Below are 27,858 nucleotides of genomic sequence, written 5' to 3' on the forward strand. Positions count from 1 at the left end.
GTGGGGAAGGTTGGGAAAGGTGATAAGAAGTTGTCGGGTTCTGGGCATTTTCCAAAGTAGAGCCAATAGAATTTGCTGATGAATAGATACACGATATGAGAAAGTGGAGTCAAAGATAATTATAATTTTCTTGTGTGAAAAACTTAATGACTAGTGCTGCAATTTACTGAGATAAAGCAGACAAGTGGAGGAGGAGGCAGAGGGTAGGAAAGTACCAGGGAGGGGAGAAATTTCCCCCTACGCTTCTAGATTCTTTTGGCTGGTCAAATAATTTAAATGACATAAGGTAGATTAATAAGGGAAAAAAACAAATTTAATTACACACAAACATGAGAGATTCTAAAGACAGTCAGGTAAAATGAGGTATATATGTCATTCTGGACTAAGGAGAATGGGGTACGAGTCTGGGACTTCAAAGGAAAGGAAGGCAATTCACAGGAATATGAAAAGAGCAAATGTTTGGTAAACAAATGTTTGCTGGGCCATAGAGAAACAATGGGACACAGAGAGGAACTTCAACAAACAGACTGCGGGGCTTCTCCCTATCTACCATACCTGTAGTTCTTTATGGTGATAACTCCCTTTCTGGAACAGGACCTCTACCTAAATTCTTTTGGGCAGTTAGGGGGGAGGTCAGAGTTTCTTCCTAAGTCTTTTGGGCTTTGACTGTTTTCAGCTTGAAATAACCTGCATGCCAAAGTGGGACACCTTGGGGTAACTCATTCTGAACCCCTACAGTTGCAAGTGTTTGATTTGGCACACATGAAGTTTTAGAAGCCTGTTAGACATTCAAATGGAGATGCTGAGTGGGTGGCTGGATATACAAGACTGGAATTCAGGAAAGAGGTCAGAGTTGGAAATAAAATTGGATGTTTCAAACCAAGGGACTGAATGAGATCAACTAAGGAATGGGGATAGATAGAGAAATGAATATGTCTAAGGACTGAACCTGGAGACTTTTCAATATTTAATAGATGGGAGAGATTTGCAACATTGAGCAAGGGAGAGTGAGAAGCCTCGGGTAGGAGAGAACCAAAAGAGAATGGAGTCCCATGGGCCAAAATGACTCTAGTGGGAAATGGTTAACTACAAATGCTGCTGATAAGTTTTATTTTTCAAAGGCAATTACTTTCTGTTACAGCATAGGCTTTTTTTTTTTTTTTTTTTTTTTTGGTTTCTCTTTCCAAGTGTGTGTGATGGATGGGGTGTCCCAGGAATTTTCTCTGATCTCATTCCCCCTAATCCAGGCCCCTTCTCATCTTAAGATAGTTTCTCTCTCTCTCTTTCAAGAAACTGGCTTGGTAATTTCCAGGACAAGGAAAGCCATGACACAAATCACAAAAGTGAAACTGAATGGGAATGAAATATCTGCTCCAAAAGGACCTCTGGGTCATTTTCTACAAAACATCTCCTCTCCAACTTTGCTTTGTTTGCCAAGAATATGAGTAATCAAAATCATAACATTTCAAAACTACTGTTTCTACCATCGCCACATTTATACTAGTATGGTTTACAAATGGGCGATACTTCATAATGGAAAAATCACTGGATCTGAAGTCACAGTACGTGTTCCTATCCTGGCTCTGCTAGTAAAATGCTGTGTAACCTTGGAGAAAATACTTCTCTGGCTCTTAATTGAAATAGGTCAAGATTAATAAATAAGTGTCAACCTGTGAGCCAAGTGAGAAAAATATCTTGTGTACAATTATTGTTGTTTGGTGGAGTCCTCGCTCACTCTCTTATTAGTTTTCACAATTTATCCATAGATTCTTTTAGATTTCGTATGTCAGCAATGATGTGATCTGAAAATAATGATAATCTGTCTCTCCTTTTCTAATCCACATGCATCTTACTTATTTTTCTTATCTCATAGCATTGGCCATAACTGGCCAAGTCACTAGTTAATTAATGAATAGTAGTAGTGACAGGAGAAATTCTTGTCTTGTTTCTGACTTTGATAGTATTGCTTTGAAAGTTTCAGCATTTAGGTATAAGGTTTGCTGTAGTTTCCTACACATTTTTGAAATTGTGAGTACTGAATTTTATCAAAGTTTTTATTATATCTTCTGAGATGATCGTACGTTATTTTGCCTTTAGTCAATGTGATGGATTACACTGATACATTTTTATAATGTTGGGTCACTCTCACATTCTTGGGATAAGTGACATTTGGTCATGATGTATTTATTTTTTTCTAGAGCTATCACTGCCTTTTCTTTTTCTTTTTTTTTTTTTTAAAGATTGGCACCTGAGCCAACAACTGTGGTCAATCTTCCTTTTTTTTTTTTTTCCTTTTTCTTCTTCCCCAAGCCTCTCAATATGTAGTTGTATATTATAGTTGTAGGTCCTTCTTGCTGTGCTATCTGGGATGCTGCCCCAGCATGGCCTGATGAGTGGTGCCTTGTCTGCACCCAGGATCTGAACTGGTGAAACCCTGAGCTGCTGAAGTGGAGCCCACAAACTTAACCATGAACTTGACTGGCCCAGGGCCAGCCCCTGGTCATGAGGTATTTTTAATACACTGATTAATTTGATTTGTTAATGTTTCATTTAGTATCTCAGCAACTATGTTCATAAGATACTGGTCTATAATTTTCTTTTCCTGTTTTTTACGATTTTGGTATCAAAATTCCTTTCAGATGCATATATGCTCCCTTCACCTCATCTATTGTGGGTTCCTGCATCATTTCTCATTCACAGAAATTGTTGTCCTAATTTTGAGCAAGGCTATGTACTTTAATACATTTGAAAATATTTCATCTGTCATTACTATGTTTTTCAAGTCAGATAAGGGAAGTATCTGTTTGGATTCATTTCACTAATTAACAGAAAGTCCTTTTTTTAAGATTTCACCATTATTTCAATGGACTCAGAAGAAAGAAAGGATATAAAAATACACTATGAGACTTCCCATTCCAGAGAAGATGAAATAGGCACGTTTTTGTTTATTTTTCCCACTAAGCACAGATAAAAACCCTGGATATTATATAAAAAACACAAACAAGAAGATCCTAAAAGGTGGAGAAAAGAAGGGCTGGCTATGGACTTCTAGATCTGAGAAATGATACAGTGGTTAGTTCCCTGTTTGTTTGCTTTTTACCTATATATCCTGGGCTGTGTGTTAGACAAGACTGTCACCTAGAAATGCTAATCCCAAGGAAAGCCTGTTCTCTCTTGGCAAAGGACTGGAAAAAAGACAGCATAGCAAAACAGAAACCTTTACACAACAGCCACCTTATTCTAGCCAAATACCACTGGAAAAATGTGGGGTCCCACCCTATCAGCAAAGGCCAAGTAGAAAGCCTAGACTTCCACGCTCCTTTGGCAATAAGGAGGAATCCCCCTCCCTCCCCACTGGGGTGATAGCAGAAGAGCTTGAGTGGGAAGACTGAAATTCCACCCCCACCCTAAAGTAATGGTGCAATACTCCTCCTTCTTGCTTGGGATGGTATTGAGGAAGGTCAAGCGGAGAGTCTAGATTTTCACAACCACCCAGTGGTAATAAGGTCACACCCTCCACAACCACTGTCAAAAATCACTCATCATACCAAGAACCAGGAAAATATTAACTTACATTTTAAAAAGGCAATCAATAGGCATCAAAACCAAGGTGACATATGTTGAAATTATCTGACAAGGATTTTAAAGCTGCCATCATAAAAATGCTTCAACAAGTAATTATAAACACACTGGAGACAAGAAAAACAAAAACACTGGAAAGTCTTAGTGAAAGAATCAGAGATATAAAGAAGAATCAAAGGAAAATTTTAGGACTGAATAATACAATAACTAAAATTTAAAACTTGCTTGTTGGGCTTAATAGCAAAGTGGAGATGATAAAGGAAAGTATCAGTGTACCTGAAGATAGACAATAGAAAATATCTGATCTGAGCAATAAAGAGAAAATAGACAGAAAAAAAAATAAAAGAGACTCAGAGCTTTATGGGACAATAAGAAAGATCTAACATCTATAACATCAGAGTCCCAGAAAGAGAGGAGGAAAAATAAGAATGTGGGGCTAAAAAGAATGTATTCAAAGTACTGAAATTTCCCCAAACTTAGCAAAAGGCATAAACCTACAGATTCAAGAAACTGAATGAACCCCACACAGGAGAAACTCAAGAAATACATAGCAAGACACATCATAATGAGCCAGCTGAAGATAACAACAAAGAAAAAATCTGGAAAACAGCTAGAGAGAAACAACACATTAACTACAGGGGAAAACAATTTGAATGCTGATTTCTCATCAGAAACCATTGAGGGAAGAGGACTGGCATAGCCTCTTTCAAAGGCTGAAAGAAAAGAACTGCCAACCTAGAATTCTATACCTAGGAAATGAAAGTGAAATCAATACACTGTCAGGTAAAGGGAAACTAATAGAATTTGTCACCAGCAGACCTATCTCAAGGGAATGGCTAAAGGACTATCTTGAAACAGAAAGAAATAATAAAAGAAGGAAACTTGGAACACCAAGAATGAAGAAAGAACAATGGAAATAGTAAAAATATGGTTAAATATACTAGATTATCCTTTTCCTCTTGATTTTTCTAAATTATGTTCCACAATTGAAGCAAAAATTATAACATTACCTGATATGGTTCTCAATGTATGTAGAGGATGTGTTTAAGACAAGTTATTAAGGAGGGATCTAAAGGAATTTAGTTAAGGTAAGGTTTCTGCATTTCGGTTGAACTGGTAAAATGTCACCAGTAGACCACAAGTTTTGTATGCATAATGTAATGCTTAGAACAGTCATTAAAAATTCTGTTCAGGGCTGGAGAGGAAGTGAATCTTTCATAAATTGCTAGTGGGAATGTAAAATGCTACAGCCACTAGAAAATAGTTTGGCATTTTCTTTAAAAACTACACATACATTTACCACATGACCCAGCAATCATACTCCTGGACATTTATCCCAGAGAAATGTTTTGCTTTTCGTATTTTGAAGATCTGTTATTACCAGAGATGCACATTTATGATTGTTATTCTTTCCTAATAAATTGATCCCTTTATCATTATGAAATGTCCCTCTTTATCTCTTTGTCCTAAAGTCTTCTTTATCTGATATTAGTCAAGTTAATTTTGATTTCTGACACCTAGTGGCTAAAATGAAATATCTTTATCCATTCATTTACTTTAAGCCTAGCTGTATCTTTTTACTTAAAGTGCAACTCTTGTAGACAGCATATAGTTTTGTTTTTATCCATTTAAAAAATCTTTGCTTTTTAATTGGAGTGTTTAGTCTATTTATTAGTGTAATTACTGATATATCTGGATTTAGGTCTACCATTTTACTGTGTTTTCTGCTTGCTCACTCTGCTTTTGGTTTCACAATTTCTCTTTTCCTTTCTTTTTTAAAATTATCAATACAATTTTTTTTAGAATTCCATTTTGGTGCCTCTCTTGACCTTTTAACACTTCCTAATCCTATTATTTTCTTAGTGGTTTCTCTTTATTTGCCATTTGGGTATCCTTTTTAATGAAGTGCCTATTTGAGACTCTTGTCCATTGGGTTATGTGCCTAGTTCTTACTGGTATGTAGGACTTCTTTGTATATGATGGCTATAAGAATCTGGTGGAATAAGTATATTACAGATATCTTCTCCCACTATATGGCTTGTCTTTTTACTCTCATAATGTTTATTTTGATTAAAAACACTTTTTAATTTTGCTGTAAAATACTCAGCTTTCATTTGCTCCCTGTAAGATAGGGATTATGGTAGTATCTCACTCACAGGGTTGTTATGAGGAATAAATAAAAGAATCATGTACTCCTGGCACTTAGCAAACTCAATAAATAGTATTATTATTCCCAGTGCTACCTTTTTGTCCCTCATCTAACCTTCTATTTCCTTCCATTTACTCTGTTCTGAATCTCTGAATTGTCATACAGCGTAGCAGAAAAGCCTGCCTATGTGGCCTTGATCAATTCCTAGACTCTGAGCCTGTGATTTCCTACCTGTAAAATGGGGTTACCATCACCTTTAGAATTCAATTCATTTTCCCCCTTCTTTGTTGAACAGGTGTCACATACGAGCTGCTGAAATAAACAAGGAAGAGGCTAGAGATGAGTCACTCAAGTGTTAGAGCCTTGTAACTCCTCCCACTTTAAGCCCCATCTGGGGAAGCGATGTGAGTACAACATAGGTTCACTTTAGTGACTGACATCCAGAGAACAATATGCTTGGTTCCCCAGGATGCTTCATCTTCATCTTTCTCCTCTGCCAGCTCACGGGTGAGTCCAGCCAGATCCCCCTGATCTCCTGACTGCCTTTCCCATCCTGAGTTGTAGTTCCAGGCTCCAGAGTCCACTTTGCGCTTCTGGCTCAACTGAGGAGGCTCTTCTCCTTCATCTGATATTGCTTTACATCCTGTGGTCTCTGAATCACAGAGGGCAGCAAGAGGCTGGAGGGAGGAGAGAAGGAACGACTAGGGACTGACTCCCTTCTGACTATCCCAGGGAAGGAAGAGCTGAAAGAAGTGGTGTTGGGTATCAGGAAGACCTGTGTTCTAATTCAGATTCTGCCGTGAAAGAAAAATATTTTTTAAATGATTATGCCTGACAGTGATATTGGTGGAAGCAAACATTTCATTTTTTTCTCTTAACCCAAGGAATCCAATCAGTCTCTACTTAGAAAACAGCTCATATTGTAGGCACTTTATGTTTAATGCCATGAAAGATAGAGGACTTTTCTGTGCCTGTTACAGATATTCTAGTCTTTGAAGATTTTGCTGTCCTCAGGGTTCTCAGAAGGGACCAGGAGCCCCGTAAGTTAGGAGTATCTCTCTGGTCATCAAACTCACGGGGTACCACCATGAGCTCTTCCTCTGAGCGCTTGGCATAGTTGGTTTGTTTTTGTGTGCCACAGGCCTGCCTGAAGTGACCGGCCCAAGGCCATATAGTCAGTCAGCACCACCAAACCTTTCCTCCTCACCACCTGGCATTGCTAAGTGTTCGGCATCAGCAGACTCTCACCCTCCTTGAGTTGATTAGAAATTTTCACGTTTGGGAAGCACCTGGTCCTAAGCAGTAGTCCCAGAATAGGCTCTCACTTTAAAAACCACTCTCAGAACAGCAACGGTAAGCAGAAGTGGAACTTGGAGCAGACAAAGTGGGGGAGCATATGGCAGAGCTTTTCAAAACCTTGGGTCCCCACCAGTGACCTGAACTGTGGGAAGCCTGTGTGGGACACCTCCCATGGCTGAAAGGAGACCAAGATTGTCCTAGAGCATCCGTGGGCAAGGCAGTGAAAGCAGTGCTGGCCCTGGACAAGGACTCCTGGGTTTGACACCTTCGTTGCTCTTTTATTAAGGGTAAGTTACTTAGCCTCTGAACCTTGGTCTTCACAAGTATATAACAGAAGATGAAACCAAACTTGCAGGATTATTGTGATATTTTAAATGAGATATCAAATGCAAGACAATTATAATAATAATCACCATTTATTAAATTCCTGCTACGTCCAGGGTGTTTTTTTATACAAGCTCCTCACGAGTATATAAAATAGATATTATTATCCCCATTTTACAGATGAGCAAACTTAGGCTCAGAGAGGTCAAGTGTCTTGGGTAAGATTATACAGCTACTAAGAGTAGGGCAGAGATTGGGTTTCCAAAGCTAGTGCTCTTTTCATCACACCAAACTGCCTAATGCTGTACCTGACACTGGAGAAGTGCTCAAAAAATGTGTATTTGAGCCGAATCTCCCCCAGGAGAGCTAGTTGGGATTCCTTCCCTCTCCAGTTACATGAGGCCAAGGCAGAAACTGGGAATGCCAAGAAACCCAGGTAACTCTGTTTCTAGGATGTAGATGAACCAACAGGGAACCACCTTGGCCAAGTTCAGAGGGGCCAAGCAGCAGCTCCAGGATTCTCATCTGGAAAATGGGCACAATAAGATTAATCTGTCCCCCTCACAGATTTTATGATGATTCAATGATACCATAGTGTTGAGGAAACAACTACTAAAAAGAAAACAGACAAAGTGGGTGAGGAGATATTGGGGGCTGGGGTGGTGTTCAAAAGGACCAGAAGAGACAAGAAGGAGGGGGTGGGAGATGAGTAAGGGGCAGAGCGGTAGGGAGCTTGAAAGTGAAAGTTGTGCGTTAGGGATGGAGTGTTGGCAAAGATGCATGGTGAATTGGGAGGTTGGCACGCCTCTGTTTTAAAGTGATCTTTCCAGGGGACATTAGGTAATGGGAAGTTAGGTAAACGGCAGTAGTTTCCAAAATCGTTTTTTTCTTTTTTTATCAGTGGTTTCCTTTCATGAAGTGAAATCTTACACAGAAATGAACAAGTTCTTAAATAACTCTAATGCATAGAGTTGAAGCCTCCCTGATGGAGGGGGTGTTCCATAGCCTCTGCCCCATCACCACCTTCCCCACCCTCCCACAACGTACACCTTCTTCTAGGCTTCCTAGAAATACACTGAGGCACTACTACAGACCTGAAGGGTAGCAAGGGGTACAGCTTGGGAAACTCTGCCTTGGGAGCTCTGGTTCCTAACCCTGGCATTCCACTGACCTGGGACACGTCACTATAACCCTTGGAGCATCAGTATCCTCATCTGTAAGATGGGACTGGACTAAGTAGTCGCTAAGATTCCTCCCAGCTCTGAGCCGCTCTGGTCCTTGGCTTCCATGAAGAGGGTGGCATGACATGCTGGTGCATTCTGATGGAGGCACCAGTCTGGGGAGATTTGCTCCGGCACTGGGCTGGCAAGCAGGAGGTGGGCTTTACAACCTCCCTTCCCCTGAAGTCTTCCTTCTGGGTCTCCATTCCTTGATTCCGGCTGTACTGATGATGTTCTTTGTTCCTGATTTGGCTCCCTCCCTCCACTCAACTCCTGAGCCTTTGGGAAGCAGATTAAGGGGAGGAGGAAATAACCCAGAGGAAAGGGAGGTGGCAAAGGAGAGGAGCTGTTGTCCCTTTCTGTGATAGAGGGCATCTTAGGGCTGACTCTTCTGATGCCGAAGATACCTGAGTCTTCACCAGGGCAGAAGGCAAAGGGTCTCCTGCCCCAGCCCCCTCCACCTCCAGAGGCAGGCTGGCAGGGGCTGTTTGCTCAGGAAACATCCCCCTGTGTGGTGATTGGACATACTATTTTGCTGTGAATTAGCCAGTGACTGATCTATAGGCATTCGATTCCAGATCACCTTCTGAAAAGCTCACCTTGCTGAGAAGCCATCCAAAGATGTTTTAAGAAATCCTTTCCTCACTTTTAGCCATCTTTGCAGAAATGAGACCAAAAAAGTGGGAAGCTTTCTCAAGGCCTGTCCCTTATAACACTACTCCCTGCTCTTGCCTCCCGCCTACCCCTGTGTTGCAGACTGTTCTGGACTTCTCAAAATGCTTTCAAATCCGTATTCACTCTTCATCTTCCCCCAAATCCTGGCAAAAAAGAGGTTGTTGTTTTTCTCCTCTGAAAGTTGAGAACACCGAAACTCGAAGTGGTAAGTGGCGAGGCAGTAGCGGAAAAAATTCAGGCCTCTGAGATGGAGCAACTAACTAACTTCTCATTCCACTTCTGCCACTTCTCAGTTTTGGGCCTTGGGAAAGTCACTAGCATCTTGCAGCCCCAGTGTCCTCATCTATAAAGTGGAGCTTAACCTCTATCTCATGGAGTTGCTTTGAGGATCAAGGAAGATAACTCCCGTTAAACTAGTTTATGAACCACAGAGTGATACCAAGTGTTTGTTGCTGGAGTTATTATTACAGAGGAACCAGAATGGAATCCCAGTCTCCTGACTCCCAGTTAGGCCAACTCTGACTCTTTTACACTGCTCCCTGCTACCTGGGAGGAGAGGCCATCTCCCTGTGTGGGATCTCAGACCCCATCATCAGGAGAATCTAGAACCTAATGCCTGTAGACCAGTCAAAGGCTAATTCACAGCAAAATGGTATGTCTATTCACCACTCAAGGGAATATCTCTTTTTGGCGAATTTAAAGTGGAAAATGAAGTGACATTAGTGGGGGATTTTCAGAGGGGTGGGTGCGAGAAAGGGTTGGAGATTTCCTCAGGGAAACTTTCAGTTAAGCTTTATGAGTCCTGAATAAGCTTTAGATGAGCAGAGAGAAGGATAAAGCACAAATAAAAGTGTGAGGTAGAAAGTAAACTGGGGATCAGGCGAGGGAGGAGCCCTGGCTGATGTTCTGGTGGTAGTGAGTGGGTGGCAGTCCCACGCTTCACATCTTCCCACAGCATCATATGGTCATCTTGGCCTTGGAGCAAAAGACCTGGGCTTCTCTCAGATACAATCAACCCAGGTTATGTAATACACTTGAACTAATTACTATTCCAGAGGAAGTAACCACTTGAACTGGATGCCTGTCCATCTTACCCAAACCACTCTACAAAATGAGGAAGGGGTGAAATGGATGCAGAGGAGGCAAGTTACAACATTCACTGTACCGATCTAGGTGGGAGGGTAGGTGGGTCTCCTGGGGCCCCATCTTCCCAGGCCTTGCAGACGGGTGTTAGTAGCTACTTATTCTCTACAGTCTTCTGATCTCACAGATCATGTTAAGTCACCCCATTGTACCTATTACTTCCCCTTTCATAACACAGGTAGTTATTTATTTAATGACTAGCTCCCAACTCCATGAGTGTAAGGAGCATGACTATCTTGCTCCCCTGTTATATCATCAGCTCCTAAACAGCTCCTGGCACAAATATGGAACTAAATAAATTCTTGTAAAAGGAAGGAATGACTGAAGGAGAAGAGCATGACCTACCTAGACATGGTAAAACTCTGTAGGATCACTGCAGATAGAGACACCATCACAGAAAGGGGAGTTTCAATTCAGCCTTGGACAGCTGAGAAGAGAAGTCTCTAGTTTCTGGATCCCTTCTCAGTCAACCGGGAAGAGGAAACAAAACTTGTTAGGACTCACCACCAACCCTGTCCCCATCCTCTGAACTTATGCTTGGGGAATGGCATGGAGCTACTTTCTTCTCTCATGACCCCTCTTCCCGCCCTGAAAATACAACCAAGGTAGAACAAAAGTATTCCATCTAGGTTCATGTTGGCAATTTGCACTGTGCCATCCTCCAATTTCATTGTTCTAACAAGAACAATGAATTTGGAGACATTTTCCTACATCCCCACACAACTCACACCTCGACATTTATCCTGAGAATATAGCACTACACGTGCGAAGAAGTGAAAAGAACAATTGCTTGTGGCTTAAATGCACGTATACCTGGTGAAGCGCTAAAGCCCTCTTTGCAGTTTTCTCACCTCCTCGACTTAAATATCTCCGCCAAACCTCATGTGAGAATGAAACTACTCATAATAGCCTAAATCCAGTCATTGCACCTTGGGGGAAAGTGATACCTAATCTTTATTTGACTGCAAATTATTCAGCCCTGCCATCTCTGTTGTTGAAGAAAAAGAAAGAATGCATTAATTGATCAATCAAAAATGCAAAATGAAATTGATCTTGTCTGTAACATTTATTGAGACTATTTTGGCATCCTTTGGGACGATCAAAGAGAGAGCAACTGAAAACCTATCCTGCCTTAGTAATAGGGAACCAAGGAAAGCAGCTTCTTGAAAAATCAGATTACTTATTTAACAGGATGATTTGATAAAGTCTTGAGGGATTCGAAGTATATATGCACTGAGTGATAAATTATAGGGGGAAAATGTTTGAAAACAGGAATCAGCTCCTAAAGACCCTAGACCTGTAGTCAAGGGACTAGGTCAACATTTGGTAGCATCAGATTCTCTTACTTTGGGGCACAGGTGGAGCAGCTTGTGCTTGAGGGAAGGTCACCAAAGGACAGGAAAGGGAAATCAGGATTTCATGAGGCCCAAAGCTTTCAGAGTTGGCACCTACTCTCTAGAAGGAGCTGGAGAAGGGGAATGAGGGAGAGGCTGGAGCTGATACCCATGTCAGGGGGCCTTCAAATTGAGATGTAGAAAGAGTCTAGGCTCAAGAGCTGGAGTGGCATTGGGTTAACTCCTCAAATCACCATCTACCAGTTTTATGCCTTTGGACAAGTTACTTAGGCTCTTGTGAATCTCAATTTTCTCATCAAATCAGGAGTTAAACTTCTGTTATAAAGGGCCAGACAGTAAATATTTTAGGGTTTGCAGGCAATATGGTCTCTGTAACAACTACTCAACTCAGCTAAGTTGTAGTGGAACAGTAGCAATAGACAATATGTAAAGGAAAGAACATGGCTGTGTTCGAGAAAACTTTACTTACAAAAACAGACAGCAGGACACTTTTGGTTTATGGACCATCGGTTGCTGATCCTTGTGTAAGAGGATCAAAATTTCTAATATGCAGGATAAGTATGAAGTATTTATAAGTATTAGTCATAATCTTAACAATAAATGTTTAGCACAGAATAAACCCTTAATAGATAGCAACTATAATTATTTGGGAACTCTAGCCAGGGAAGCTGAGTTCTAACAGAGACTGTTTTGTATCCTCATTTTACAGAGCAGGAACCTGTTTCTTCCTTTTTGTGCTTTCCGTGATGGAAGTAATAAAAATTTATTTTAGAAATTTTGCCTTGATGTATTCTGTTAAGAGGTAGAAGGGAAAATAACTTTGGGTTTGGTAGTTTCAAGGAGAACACCTTTTGTTTGGAGGAAGATAGCCCTGAGCTAACATCTGCTGCCAATCCTCCTCTTTTTTGCTGAGGAAGACTGACCCTGAGCTAACACCCATGCCCATCTTCCTCTACTTTGTATGTGGGACGCCTGCCACAACATGGCTTGGTAAGCAGTGCATAGGTCCGCACCCAGGATCTGAATGAGTGAACCCCGGGCCGCTGAAGCAGAACGTGCGGACTTAACTGCTGTACCTCCAACTGTAAAACAATCCTTCCTGGAAGCATTGTTTTAAGAGTTAAATGAGATCACAGTAGTTGCTTTTAAGCTGCTAGTCCCTCTCTAAATTCCCTTTCTGCTCTGTGCTATCCTGAGTTTGTCCCTCAGATATTAGGTAGAAGAGGACTTGCTCCCCACACCCGTTCACAGGAAATGCTCAGTTGACTGCTTTGGGGAGTTTTTTTTTTAGCAGTAATTCTTAATTGTTTTTCACCTGGAGCCACATAACCACTGATGGTTGTTTGCAAGTCATGCTTTTTTTGAGGGGACTTAAGATTGTGGTGAAACAAAAATTTCTTGGGGGAAATAAAGCCCCACCACAAGTCCTGATAGTTCGGGGTGAGCATCCCAAGTTAGCCTGAGCATCTTGCAGAGCGCCCAGTCACTCAGGCTTTTCCTTTCCACTCAGAGAAGGATGTTGGAATTCAAGTGAATGAGAACCTCCTTTGGAGATGACCTTGAATCCATTCGAATCTATCATAAAATAGAAAGATAAATCATCCTCAAACTTCTAAGCTGTCACTATCATTAGGAACTTACAGCTCACCTCCCATTATCCTGATCTGTGCTTCAGAACTACTGCCTCCAGGTCAGGCAGGCTGTTCTTTCTTCATCTGCATCAAAATCAGCTCTCCCAGGAGAGTCTGGGAGTCCTAAAGGGGGAGTCAACAGTAACGCCCCAACTTGTGCCCCGACAGGAACTTGTCAGTCATGGAGCTGGGCCTTATGGTTTACCTCAGAACTTGTTTTTTTCAGCCAGAGGTCTCTGGGAACGGGACGAGTTCACCTGCAGTCACTCTTTTTAGGCAGAGAGTTCTGACCTCAATGCCTTTGTGTGAGAGAGATTCCAAGGGGTTTCCTCACTCACTCAGGGGCTGGTTGCCTGAGAAGGTTTCTTGGGAACTTCCCTGGACCCAAAGAGGGTGAGTATTGGTGAAAAGGGCAGGGACTCAGGTTTATTTTATGGTTCTCTTTGTTTGCAGGGCCAGCGGCCTCTCGAACCCGGAAGGAGCTGGTTGGTGCCCTTGGTGGGGCTGTAACTTTCCCTCTGAACCACTCGGTAAATGAGATTGACAGCATTATCTGGATCTTCAACACAACCACTCTTGTCACCATACAGCCAAATATGCCAGATGGACAAGCCAACATCATAGTGACCCAAAATCGTAATAAGGAAAGGGTGGGCTTTCTGCAAGGAAGCTACTCCATGATACTCAGCAAACTGAAGAAGAAAGACTCAGGTGTCTACCGTGTTGAGATACACAGCTCGTCTCTCCAGCATCCCTTCACCCAAGAGTATGGGCTGCAAGTCTATGGTGAGCGGAACCAGTTCCAAAGTAGATGACTGCCTTCATAAAGTGGTGAACTCCATGATACTGGAAATGTTTAAGCAAAGGCTGGATAAATACTCGGCAAGAACGTGCAAGAGGGAACTCCTACATGGATGAAGTAGATGTAGCTGACCCCCGAGGTCCCTTTCTACTCAGATTCTGTAAGAGGCGATGTGCGGCAGAGGATAGGCAATACGGGAAGTGGCCGTCACACAGGTCAAATGCTGGCATCTCTACTTACTGGGTGCATGGCCTCAGCCAAGTTGCTTAATCTCTTTGAAACTTAGTTTCCATATTTGTGATGGGGAGGAAAGTGATGCGCGTCTTAGAAAGATTATTGGTTATAAACATCAATCACACCTCTTCCCCTACAGATTCCAAACAACTGAGAAATCAACACAAGAATTAGAGAGAAGATAAAAATATCAGCTTTAGCTTTTCTAGTAAAGCTAACTAGGAGAAATACTTTTCCCCAAGTTAAGACCTAGAAGCCCATTCAAAGAAGACAATCTTACAAAACAATTACACAACCAGCTGCAAGAATAGCTGCCCCACTCACTGAGCTGTGATATCAGGGACATCAGGAGATGGGCATCCAGATTTGCTTGTAGGAGGTGGACCAAGCACCTTGATCCAGGTGTGTCCTCCATATAGACATAGTTGAAGGGAACAGAAGGCATGCATTCTACGAACAAACTAGCTGGGGGAGGAAAAAATGGGCAAATCATATTTAAACAGCAATTTTAACAGCTCAAACCCAGGAGTAGAGAAATGTATATGATGGATGTCACACTCTTATCTCAGCAATGAACCAATTGCTCATCCTCTGAGGGAGAGGAGTGAGCACAAAGTAGAATGGGAGACCTGAAGTGTTATTCTGATACTATTCTCTCTCGGAGAGTGAAGTGAAAGTCTCTTCAAGGAACCTGAGGACAGGGGAATAGGAAGCCTCTAAAAAGGATAAAATTAGCCAGCATCTAAAATGCACTTCACATAGCGCTTGCCATATGGCTATGCTTAGTAAAGGGCACCTGCATTATTGTTGCATTGTTATTATTTCTATTACTACTGTTGTTGTTATATAGCCGTAGGCAAGCAGACCTAGATAGTTCTCTTTCCCAGATAAGAATGAAAACTCTGCTCTGAATTGCTGCTTCCTCTCTACTATGTAGCACCCTAGAGATTCACATCCAAGGTTTATAAGAATAATTCAGGAAAAGGAGGGCTATAGGCATAGTTTCCACCCTTGGTTGTCCATTTCTCTTTTATAGAGTACCTATCAAAGCCCAAAGTCACCATGGGTCTGCAGAACATTGAGAACGACACCTGTGTGACCAATCTGACATGCTCCATGGAACAAGGAGGAGAGGATGTGACTTACACCTGGAAGTCCCTGGGACAGGCAACCAATGAGTCCCATTATGGCTCCATCCTCCCCGTGTCCTGGAGGCTGGGGAAAAGGGACATAACTTTCATCTGCGAGGCCAGGAACCCCATCAGCAGCAACTCTTCAAACCCCATCTTTGCCCAGAAGCTCTGTGAAGGTGACTGTCTCTCTTTCTCCAAGAGCCTCTGGTCTCAGGACTTATACCTTCTTTAGCCCCAGGTCCTCATGGGAACAGGCCCTGTGTGAAAAATGGGTGCCCCTGGGAAGTCTCAAGACTGGGGGGAAGGTGGAAGTTGCTCGAAAGTAGGGTCATGTTCCCTAGCTGACTCTTCTCCTTTCCCTCCACCCATTCATTCTCCACCCATTCTCTCTTCAAAGGTGCCCCTAGGGACCCAACTTCGTCCATGGTCCTGAAGCTCCTGGTGGTGCTCTTCCTTCTCAGTGCCTTTGCACTGGTGGCAATTATTTTGATTATGCGGAAAGAAAGAGGAAAAGGTAGAACATGTACTATTTTTGTCTTCACCCTCATTCATGCATTTTCTCCCTCATTTATTCAATAAGCAGATGTTAAACTATGTGCCAGGCTTTGTACTAGACACTTAGGATACAGAAATGAAGAGGCCGTGGTCTCTGTCCTCAAGGAGAACACCATCAGCCGGTGCTCCTTAGTTCTGGAGAGTGCTTGAGTCCTTAACTTCTCTCCTAAGGCCAACATCCTCCCAGTTCCCTCTCCAGTGCCCACCCCTTTGCTTTCCCCAAAGGAACTTACTGGTGTGGCCCTCCTGTTGACACAGGTCTCACAATGCTGATTCTGCCCTCCTGATCTGGGAGGTGATGGCCTCCAATTCTGAGGTCCCACAGAGAAGCACCCTCCAGTCAGCCCTTCCAATCCTCATCCTGTCAGAGCCCCCCAACCAGCCCTAGTCCTCTCCATTGGATCAATGCCAGAGACTTCTCTTTATTTCCTACCTCAGTCTAGTCACATTCCACCTAGAGAAACCTGTCTCTATCTCTTTCCATGCCACAACCTATACTTTGCATCCCTAAACTTGGCTGATTTGTCTTCTTGGGTTCCTACTGATACTGTCCATGTAGGGTGTTGGGGAGGGACCTGAGCATCGGTTGGGTATGAACTGCAAAGTTTAAGATTTTCTTTCCCTCTTGGAAGCACTCTGAAACCATTTCTGACCTTCTCTGCTCCCCTTTTGGCTGCCTTGGTCCAGAGACTGGACAGTGAAGTGACAAGGGTAACCAGTTCCTCCTGGGATTTTCCTCGATTTAGCACTGAAAGCCCGCTGTGCCGGAAAACCCTTCAGTTACAGGGAAACCGGGATAGTTGGTCATCCTAAGTGGGTAGTCCACACAGGGTGGTGGGCCAGTGGGGGTGGTGAGTAGAAGGAGGGGCCAGTTCTAATTCTCTCTCAACTTAGTTTCAGAGTTCATTGAAGAGAAGAAGAGAACAGACAATCAACAAGAAACTCTTAACTATAACCCCCCTTCTGGAGAGACCGCAGAGTATGACACAGTCTCTCACCTTAATGTGAGTCCTTTCCCATCTTTCCTGGGGCCTAATCCTCCTCTCTGAGGCCCTTCTGGTTTTACTTGAGATTTTTCCATGAATTTGGGCAACATGGAAGAAGAGGATGCATAGCCCTTAAAATCCAATGCATCTGTGTCTCCCCTAGTCTTTTTGGCTTCTCTCTTCTGCAGAAGTTTGTGGCCTCTGGAGCACCTGGTTCTGACCTAACCAGTAATGTTCACACTGTGACCTATGGAATTGTTCCTTTCCCTCCATAGTTCACAATAGCCGCTCAATGGGCCTGATTCCTTTTGCATAGAACAGCAAGTAAGGAAGTGTGACTTTGACACGATTGAATTACGGTGTCACAAGACTGGCTCTAGAGATGCCCTTTCCTCTGAGGAATCTCAAGGAGCCATCAGGAGAGGGCTCAGAGGGCCCATGGTGGCTCTCAGCCCATGCTTAATGCTTCCCAAGTGTAGGTCACTAAGCTGAAGTGAATGAACACAAAGTTAATTCAAAGGAAACTCTTTTCTTTTTTTCAGTTCATAATAGTTTACATCATTGTGAAATTTCAGTTGTACATTATTTCTTGTCTGTCACCACATAAGTGCTCCCCTTCCCCTGGTAATCACTGAACTGTTTTCTTTGTCCATGTGTTTGTTTATATGCCACATATGAGTGAAATCATCTGGTGTTTGTCTTTCTCAGTCTGGCTTATTTCGTTTAGCATGATTCCCTCCAGGTCCATCCATGTTGTTGCAAGTAGGATGATTTTGTCTTTTTTATGGCTGAGTAGTATTCCATTGTATATATATATATCCCACATCTTCTTTGTCCCATCATCAGTTTATGGGCACTTGGATTATTCAAAGGAAACTCTTTGAAAAGGAAATCATAGGACTAAAGTTTAAAGAAACTCAAACAACAAGAGACAATTTGGAGACATGGACTAGGTTGACAACTTCAACAGGCTCCCCAGGAACAGTTGTCATAGGCCAGGCTGGGCTAGCTCCTTAGAGGTCCTACAGCATTCTTCCACATAGGTCCACTTAATAAAGAAGTAGAAACACTTTGAAGCCTCAAAATCTCAGTTTTACTCCAGCCTTTGGCATCTCCTGATCAGGTTGCATCTTCCCACACTTGCCTATAACTTTTCCAAGAGGAGACGTCATGTTTCCTATTTGAAATTGTGGTCTCCTGAGAGCTCCTTCCTTCCTCATGGGGGAGACTGCTTTGTGCTCCACTCAGCCTGGCTTCTGTCACAATTGGTCACTTTATCACCATCCTTCCTCTACCCCTGCTCAAGCCAAGTTTCCAGGAGACCACACGACTGTCCTGGGTGCTCAGGAATAAATTTCATCTACCCAGGAAATTTTCTCCAGCCTGGAAGGAACTTTTGTTGTTGCTGTCATTGGTGTTTTGTGTTGGCGCATCAGTCACCCTTACTGATTTGCTCCAGAAGCCCTTCAGACTGATGGAAAAGTTTATTTGCAACATTAGCAATATTGTTTCAAATTACCCTTTAGTCACCTTAGGAGGGTAACAGCTCATGGGACTTATATCTCTTATATATTTTTTAATTCATTTAAACACAACACAGTTGAAAAGTAATGTGCTTCCTTCTTAAAAGAAACTTATTAGCAATTATAATAGCGGTCACGGACAAGAGCGCTTCCCACTACCCATTCCTGTTTCAGAACACTCTCTTCCCTCTCACCATCTCCTCCCATCTCTGCTTTCCCTTCTCTGGATTCTGGGTATCTCTTTGGCCTTGTCTATGTGACCCAGGAGGTGGGTGATGATTTCTTTTGTTTGTTTTTTTAACAGAAAACTGTTCCAGAGGAAAATCTAGTGAATACATTTTATGCCACTGTGCAAATACCCCCAAAGGTAAGATCCTTTAAAGCTGAGCTTCATCTTAGTTGTTCCATCCTTTTTCCTGGTTCAAGCTTAGCTTACAATTTCTTGGGCCCCAGGGATCTCGTGTTCCTTAGTATTAAAATTTACCCCAGTGTGTCTCCATTCCCTTTGCTTAGGGGTACAAAAGAATATGGGGAATAGGAGAGAATTGTGTTTTAGGAGTTGAATGGGGGCAATGTGGAACAAATAGAGTAGGAGAGAGGTTCCAGGTAGGAGCGACAGGGAACATCATCAAGATCCTGACTGATGGCATGGATGGAGGAACAGTCCATGGCTTAGGCTGTGCCTGGGAGGGGAGGGAGAGCTGGAGAAGCAACTCCAGCTTGCTTCTGAGTGACCAGTAAACTGGAGGCAGGAGAAATTTCCTTTTCATTTCCATGGTCTTTCTATGTTACATCTTATTTGCATGTACCCTGGCCCCAGACAAACTACTAATGTAGTAAGCTTTCAAGCTCATTGCTTCATAGATCATACTTGGCAGAAGCAGTGATACCTCCCTGTCTCCTTTCCCAACCAGATCAGAAAAGTTGAGAATGGACAAAGCAGTTTGCTTAGTAATAGGAAAGGTTAGTTCTGATGGGTGATTGGAAGGAAAGTTCAGTTCATTAAACACTCAACAAGATAAATGCAGATTAACCCTTAAGAAATAGTTTCTCTAAAATCAGAATGATTAAACAGTGAGAGCAAGCACAGCAGGAGGTTTGGGTTGGGTAACCCTAGCAATGAAGAGTGTCTGGATGGTGGGATCTCCTGTGGGGTATCCAGAGCCCTGCCCACTTCCAGTGCTCTGCATCTTTATGTCTGCCTTACAGATGGAGAAACATGACTCTCTGCCCACGTCACCAGACACACCGAAGCTGTATACCTATGAGAATGTCACCTAAACAGCATTGTACTCCCTCCTGTCTTGCCCCAGAGAAAACTGTTGAAAGAATTTACTGATTCGATCAAGGAATAATGAAGAACACTGACTTCCTTTCAGAATAAACTATCCCTTATGCTCCTTCAGATTTAAGAGTTTCTGGTTCTACCCACTGCTGAGAAATCTCCTCAAACCCAGAATGTGTAACTGTCCCATCCTGGAAATGTGATTGTGAATTTATTAGCCAACTCCAAGCAAGGGGCTTTGAAGTGTCTCTGTTGAGATGTAAATGCTGTGTCACACGTATGAATGGCCACTCCCATCCCAGGGCTTGGAGGTCAGAATATACCAACGATCTGGTTGCCAAGAGGGCAAGAACTTCAGAAAGGCAGACATTCCCAGCAGAAGCAGGCATAGAAGCCAGAGATGGATTTATTAGCCAACTCATCGACTGTGTTCCTGGCACTGTGCTGAGCTTACAGTGATTGCGGTCAGACACACTCTCTGCTCTCATGAAACTGACCCCTCACGAGCTACTTCCATGGGCAATTGCAGCAGACCTGACCACAGATTCCCGACACCTAGAGGATGAGATGTGGACTTGGGGGCAAAGTGCACAAGGACAGAGAAGACAGGTAGAAGACTGAGTTTGGCTGGATGGAAGTGATACTGAACATCTCAATTTCAAGTTCATGTGCCCGATGTGCAGTAAACCAATCACTGAGACATTGGTGCTTGGAGACGGAGAAAGGTTTATTCAAATTGGCCAAAATGAGAAGGCGGGAGCATGGATTCTCTCAAATCCACCTTAACAGGAGCAGAAAGCAGGGTGTTTTATAGAGCTAAGGGGCTTCACAGGAGGAGCTTCAGAGAAACAAGAGGTCACTCCTGGCCCCTGGGCAATCTGACTTCTGGGTGTTAATAGCAGTTGGGAGCCCACCATCCAGGTGATTGCGACCTCCCTGAAGGCATTCTCTTTCTTCTGCAAAGCAAACTTACAAATCCTCATGACCCCTGAGTCACCCCTCAAGTTAAATAGGAAAACAGCAAATTGACAAGAATAACTTCTCTTAAAGGCAATCATGTTCTTATTGAATATCCAAGGTAAGTACCCTGCTTCAGAAACTCAGAAGTGTGCCTGACCCAAAGACAAGGGCCACTGCCCCAGCTTCATTTACACTGTTGTGCTGCAAGTGAGAAGCCAAGGCCTGTACAGGAGCCCATCCCATTGGAGAAATTGAGCCTGAAGACACATTTCAAACCCATTATTGGAGACTTGGAGTCAGGGGGTGGTCACTTGCAAACCTTTAAAGCCCCTTAATTCATTCAACAAATATTTATTGAGAACCTCTGCTAGGTCGGCCTGGCAAATAAGACAGACATGATCCCTGCTCCCGTAGACTTCACTTTCTTTTTAATGAAATGAAAAACATGAAGAGGGAGAGGGCTGCTTTTGATGTGTTCCTGGACACACATCTTCAGTAGAAATGTCGGGAAGGGATCTGATGTCCCAGGTCTGGAAGTGTTAAGTGTCAAATGACAAAACTAAAACAATTTAGTAACAAATTTGTCCTTTATTCAAGGAAAACAATCCATGAACTGGGGGAGTACAGTGCCTCACAAGCAGTGGAGCACAGTTCCTAAGGGATTTGGGGCAAGAGTGAGTTTTGTGTGTGTGTGTGTGCTGAGAAAGATTTGACCTGAGCTACCATCTGTGCCAATCTTCCTCGATTTTGCATGTGGGTTGATGCCTCAGCATGGCTTCCAATGAGTGGTGTAGGTCTGTGCCCAGGAACTGAACCTGGGCCACTGAAGCAGAGCATGCAGAACTTAACCCTTAGGCAATGGGGCTGGCCCAAGAGCAATTTTTATAGAGCATTATGGGAGGCAATGCATGATTAGCTAGGAGGTCAGGGATTTCCCTATAAGGCTCGTGGGTCCTTTTTTCTAGGGTAAGCATAACCTAGCTAGGCTGAGTTGGAGGACTGGTTTTGGTGCATGTTAGATTTCTTTGACAGGTGATTCCCATAAGTGCAGGCTGACTTAAGTTTGATTTACGACCTGGGCTGGGCCATGGGGGTGGCCTCCATTTTGTGGATCCCAATATACAAATTAACTTTATCAGAGGTAAGGTGAAGAAATGTGTGTTAAAATTTTTGAAAGGAGAAAATATCTGAAAAAAACCCCTTCAAACATAAGATGATCAAAGTAAGAGATAATAAGCCTTCAAGAAAAAAACTAAGGAGGAGGGGACCAAGAGAACAGTCTGAGGCTGATTTGAGAGGAAATGAAGGTTGGAAGTAGGAGGCAATCCTGGAACTCTGAGGACCCTGGAAGGAGGGCTGTGCTGGCCTCCACGTGGAGCTCTGCAGGTGCAGAGGAGGAAAAATAATTTTTCCTCTACCCTTCTGCGTTCTTGGCTGAGATTCCCCTGTAATAAAAGAGAGATTAACAGGAGAAAAACAAATAGGAGATTAATAACATGTATACCTCCTGTATACATGGGAGAGACCCAGGAAAACTGAGTAACTCCCCGAAAAGACCCTCGCCACCACCTTGTATACCACTTCTATACCAGCTAAAGACAAAAGAAGAGATTGGGGGAGGACGGCAGTTATGGGAAGTCATCAGGCAAAGCCCAGTAACTGAGGGTATGGCTGTTATGCAGATTTAAGTTCATGTCCATTGATAAGAAGTTTCTAGAGATTTAGTCATTCTTCCCCTTCTGGTACAGAGAGGGAAACACCCTTACGAAAGGAAATTTTCCTTATAAATGCAAGTATCTCTTACAAAAATGTAACTTCTACTTGTTTTTAGAACTTCTCCTGTGTCTGCTGTTTCTTATAAATAATCAGTTGAGGGGCTGGCCCCATGGCCATAGTTAAGTTTGTGTGCTCCACTTTGGTGGCCCAGGGTTTTGCCAGTTCGGATTCTGGGTGCAGAATGGCACCACTCATCAGAGCATGCTGAGGCGGCATCCCACATAGCACAACCAGAGGCATTCACAACTAGAATATACAACTATGTCCTGGGGAACTTTGGGGAGAAGGAAAAAAAAAAGAATATTGGCAACAGTTAGCTCAGACGTCACTCTTTAAACAAAAAAGAAGATTAGAAACAGATGTTAGCTCAGGTGCCGATCTTTAAAAAAAAGAAAAATCACCTTAAGAAAATAATCAATTCAAAATTATTCTTATGCCAAAGAGGCATAATCTGGGATGGCACATCCGGTTCCCCTTCACAGGTGTGGCCTGCCTGGGGCACTGCATGCCACAGAGCACCATTCACATGATAAATATTGTAAATGCCTGTATTTATTACTACAATTTTCCTGAGGGAAAAAATAAAGCGTCCTTTCTAAATAAAATCAGTATGTCTTGAAGAAGAGGCATTTTTTCTAATTCTCACAGAGGTGGTGGAGGTTGGGGCGTGGCTGTAGTAGCATTTGAAGGGGAGAAAGATTTACATTGGAGCCAGAAGTGGACACTAGGATCTGAAATTTGTCCAGTGCCAACTGAGTAGTTGTGTGACCCGCAGTGATGCCACCTCAGCTGTGACACCATACCACGTGATCAGGGCCTAGGGTGAAGCAAGTGAGGCACAAAATTTAAGGGGGCACCCAGACACTCCGCTATCAAGGTAAATAATGTTTTTGTGTAATATTTTAAAAAATCAAAACTAATGCAAAAAATCCGTGATGGACAAAATATCAAAATTTTCAATAAAGAAGTGCCATGTCAAGTTAGATTAGAGACTGAGGAAAAAGGAAAAATTAGTAATCCTGATTGTGTGTTGAGTCAGAATTTTGGTATTTCATTCTCTGAGCTGCACAGTTGTTTTTCCTTTAGCCCTAAGCCAGATGGGTCCTCAGGCAAGACTATGAGTCCCCCATTATTCTAACTGGGGAAAATCCCCCTAATTTATGGTACTCGCTAAACTAAGATCACAGCCTCTCTGGGTGGGGCCTCAGGTGTCTGCCTGACTCCACTGGAGAAGACGTATTGTTGAGATTCTCCTGGCATTTTGCACCTGCCTGAACTCCCAACAAGAGGTGAGTCTTCTAAGACCCTCCAATTTCCCCACCCCAGCCCTACCCTGTAATCCCCTGCTGGGAGCCAGTTGCTTTCACGTAAAGAAAACTTCTGTTCCATAGGCCCTCATATGACTCCTCTGAGACAAACTGGTCTGGAATACTTATGTCCAGTTTATGGGTGTGAAACTGAGGCCAAGAGAAACTAGGAGACTTGCCTGAAGTTCCACTTTCAGTATGAAACCAAGGCTACAACAAAAGCAGTGCCTGCTCCCCTGCCACACCCTGCAGAGGATGAGGAAGATGGGGCTCAAAGCTTGAGAGGGATGGAGCCCTCTCTTCCCAAGTAGAACACGGAAGAAAGGGCATAGCTTTGGACACAGACGGGCCTGGGCTTGAAAGCCCTTACTAGAAGGATGTCCCTTGCCAAAGGCTTGGGTTTGGTGAGTCTCTATTTTCTTATCTCTAAAACTCCTATGGGGCTTGCAATGTGGGGATTATACGAAACAAGTGTAAGTGCTTGGCACATAGTAGATTCATATATGGTACATGATGCTTAGGGAAAGGGATAGTACATAAAAAATGGTGAACTTCCCCAAAGTCAACTTCGAATAAGATACGGAAGCATTAAAATGGAGAATCAGCCCTCAGAAGAGGGGTGTCGGGTGTTAGAAAATGATTAAAGAAAACAATTTAGGTGATACGAACAAACTTTATTTAATACTTCATGAAGTGGACAGTCTCCATTCAGAGAACTGCAAAATAGGCCAGAGGCAGGAAGCTTTCATAGGATAAAGAATAAAGAGCAAAGAAGAGAAAAAGAGAAAAGATCTGATTGGCTGGGCCAGATAGTGAACCTTGTTTGGGGTGAGGAGGCCCAAAGTTGGCTTGGCATTTGGGGATTCACCAGTCAAGTGGAGCGTTTATGGAGACACAAAAGTTATCTAAGTTTTGGTTTGCTAATGTGACACCCTGGACACCTTGGGCCTAGAAATTTATTTCAACGCTGGCTTACAGCAAAGAGGAGCAGGGAAAGAGGGGGGAAATGGGAATTCACTTTCCCTCCAAATAATGAAAGAACTTCAACACATTGCTTCCCTGGGCAATAATGGGATTAAGAATCATCTTGCCTCAAAAAGGCACTGTGGGGGCCGGCCCGGGGGCCGAGTGGTTAGTTTGTGTGCTCCGTTTCGGTGGCCCAGGGTTTCACAGGTTCGGATCCTGGGTATGGACCTAGCACCTTTCATCAAGCCATGCTGAGGCAGCATCCCACGTAGCAGAGCTAGAAGGACCCACAACTAGGATATACAACTATATACTGGGGGGCTTCAGGGAGAAGGGGGAGAAAAAAGAGGAAGATTGGCAACAGATGTTAGCTCAGGGCCAATCTTCAAAAAAAAAAAAAAGGCACCGTGAAATTTTTATACAAAAACATGCATTATTTTGCTATTTGTGATAATGAAATTCTGGAAACTACCAAAGAGTCTGGCCACAGGGAGAGGTTAAGGGAATGCAGACACTAGGAATTATGGATTATAAAACTAGAACATGTTATGATGTTGAAGTGTAGTTGAATGTGCCACCCCAAAATGTACCTCTTAGGCATAAGGCCTTTTTTGAGCTGATTATTTTTAAGAAACAGCAGGCACTCTGAAAACTCAGCAAAAGCTACCCTTTAGTAAGGAATATTTATATTGATAATCTCCACTAGTAAGGGTGCCTCCCTCTTTGTACTAGGAAGAGAAGAATAACTCGAAGTCACAAGAAACTCTAACAAAAGATAAACTGTTATCAAAGGCACTGACTTAAATCTATATAATAACCATACCCTTTACTGTGCTTTTCCTGGTCTCCTTCCATAACTGGCTCCCCCCACCCACCACATCTTTCTTTTGTCTTTAGCTGAAGATAGTATTTAAGGTGGTGGCTTAGGCCATTTCAGGGAGTAACACAGTTTTCCTGGGTCTCTCCCATGTATACAGGAGGTATACATGTTATCAAACTTCTGTTTGTTTTTCTCTTGCTAATCTTTTATTACAGGGAGGTCTCAGCCACAGAACCTAGAAAAGTAGAAAAAAGATTATTTTTCCTCCTCTACACTATCACAAGTGAAAAAAGTAGAAGGCAAAGTTTAATGTGCTGTATGATTACGACCATGTTTTTAAAACACCCATGCGTGGAAAAATTTAGAAGAAAACACATCCAAATATTAACACTGGTTTTGGGGGGAGGATGAAATCTTAGGTGGCTCGGTTTCCTTCTACTTATCTTTATTTTCCAAATGTTCTTTAATGAGAAAACATGTATTACATAATTGAGTGGAAGAAGTGTTAAATAAAGCTTCACTGGAAGAAAAAGAGGCGTTGTGGTGTTGCCCACTATGAGGGGCTGAGGGGAAAGTCTGACACCCGAATGTTGGAGTGCAGTGGGGGAGGATAAGTAAGAACAGGGTGGGGAGGGACGAGAGCCCCTTAGTGTGATGCTCAGAGGAAAAGCTTACTTTCCCTCAGAGAGGGTGGCTTGAGGTTGGGGGAGCTTCAGAGTGGGTGAAGACTGGGAGGTGAGAGAGCAGCCACTGCCCAGCTTTGGAATGCGTTCGTTCCCTGCCTCTCTCCTCTGAGCCAGTTCAGATGGCAAAATAATTAGCATTAGTAACCCCCCCTTTTTTTTTACCAGCAACAAAATGGAACCCAGGGATACCAATAGATCTGAAGTCTAGACACCTAATAAGCTTTTTCTCAAAGGTAGATGCAGAAAGAGACTTCACCTCCTGAGCTCCATCAGCACAGACAGGAAACCACCAGCTGGTTAAGGCGAGAAGTTACCTTTTTTTTTTTTTTTTCTGAGGAAGATTCACCCTGAGCTAAAACCCGTTGCCAATCCTCCTCTTTTTTCCTTTTTTGCTTGAGGAAGATTAGCCCTGAGCTAATATCCATGCCAATCCTCCTCCACTTCCTATGTGGGAGCCCACAGCATGGCCCATGAGGGGAGTAGGTCCACATCCAGGATCTGAATCTGCAAACCCAGGCTGCTGAAGTGGAGCCCGTAGAACTTTAACCACTCGACCATGCCGCTGGCCCAGAGAAGTCACTATTCTTGACAAGCCCCTCTACAGAGCCGTGTGGTTTGGCGCCTGAGCTGTAAATACCAGGTTCTCAAATATGGTGTCAAGAGATTAGAAAGGTGAAGAAAAACAATGAATCACTGAAGTGATTAGCAAAAGTTTACTGTGCACGCACCAAAAAGTTTGCAAACCGGAGGCACTCAAACCAAAATGCAGAATGAGGCTCAGGGGTATGTTGTTATAAAGTAGCTTATATGACGAGAAAGCAGTGACTGTTTATTCTTCACAGCGGTTGCTTATAATAGTAGAATTTTTAGTAGTTACTTCATATCAACCTTGGGAAACAGTTCTAGTTTTATTTATTGTTTCCAGAGGCACAAGCAAGAAATGATCCAGGTCAAGTTACTTCTGCAAAATAAGCTAAACTAAGCTAGTTTGCATGACTAAACTGGTTCTGTCTGCTCAGGGGACTTTCAAGGGTGGTCTCCATTTGGTTTTGATTTTAACAATAAAAACCCTGGTGCGAGAGAAAAGAACATGTCTATACCATTTCAGGCATGTGTTCACTCACTCATGCATGCATTCATTATTTACTCACTCAGGAGCACCTAATGAGCACCACTAAGTGCCAGGTGCTGTGCTGAGCACAGAGAATACAGCAATAAGCCAAAGCAGAGTCTCTGCCCTCAGGATGCTTACATTCTGTGGACGCAAATAACCAATAACCATTCTAAAGATAAGAGAGATGAGGTGAATTTTACTTGAGCCAGGCTGAGGGTTATAATCCGGGAAGGCAATCTTCACAAAGGAAGAAATGCTTCTGGAGAGGTTGTCAGTACAGTTTTATACCTTTTTAGAACAAAGACGGTACATCAAACACACCCAGGATATGTA

The 27,858-nt window shown here is 42.9% G+C and overlaps 1 protein-coding gene across 6 annotated transcripts; it reads left to right on the forward strand.

Annotated features, from left to right (window-relative positions):
* Positions 1-6,078: 6,078 nt before the first annotated feature.
* On the forward strand, positions 6,079-23,255 carry SLAMF7 (SLAM family member 7). Of its 6 annotated transcripts, none has more exons than XM_070497021.1 (8): positions 6,124-6,238; positions 7,075-7,317; positions 13,832-14,164; positions 15,451-15,723; positions 15,945-16,061; positions 16,997-17,106; positions 18,916-18,978; positions 19,821-23,255. In XM_070497021.1, the coding sequence occupies exons 3-8, from the start codon at positions 13,975-13,977 to the stop codon at positions 19,890-19,892; spliced, it is 825 nt and encodes a 274-aa protein (XP_070353122.1). In that variant the 5' UTR covers positions 6,124-6,238; positions 7,075-7,317; positions 13,832-13,974; the 3' UTR covers positions 19,893-23,255. The 6 variants fall into 6 exon arrangements, with proteins under 6 accessions (XP_014703853.1, XP_070353121.1, XP_070353124.1 ...); XM_070497022.1 differs by having other exon boundaries at positions 6,160-6,238; positions 7,164-7,317; XM_014848367.3 differs by lacking the exon at positions 7,075-7,317 and having other exon boundaries at positions 6,079-6,238.
* The last annotated feature ends 4,603 nt before the right edge of the window (positions 23,256-27,858 follow it).

This window comes from Equus asinus, chromosome 25 (assembly GCF_041296235.1).
Source record: "Equus asinus isolate D_3611 breed Donkey chromosome 25, EquAss-T2T_v2, whole genome shotgun sequence".
Lineage (NCBI taxonomy): Eukaryota > Metazoa > Chordata > Mammalia > Perissodactyla > Equidae > Equus > Equus asinus.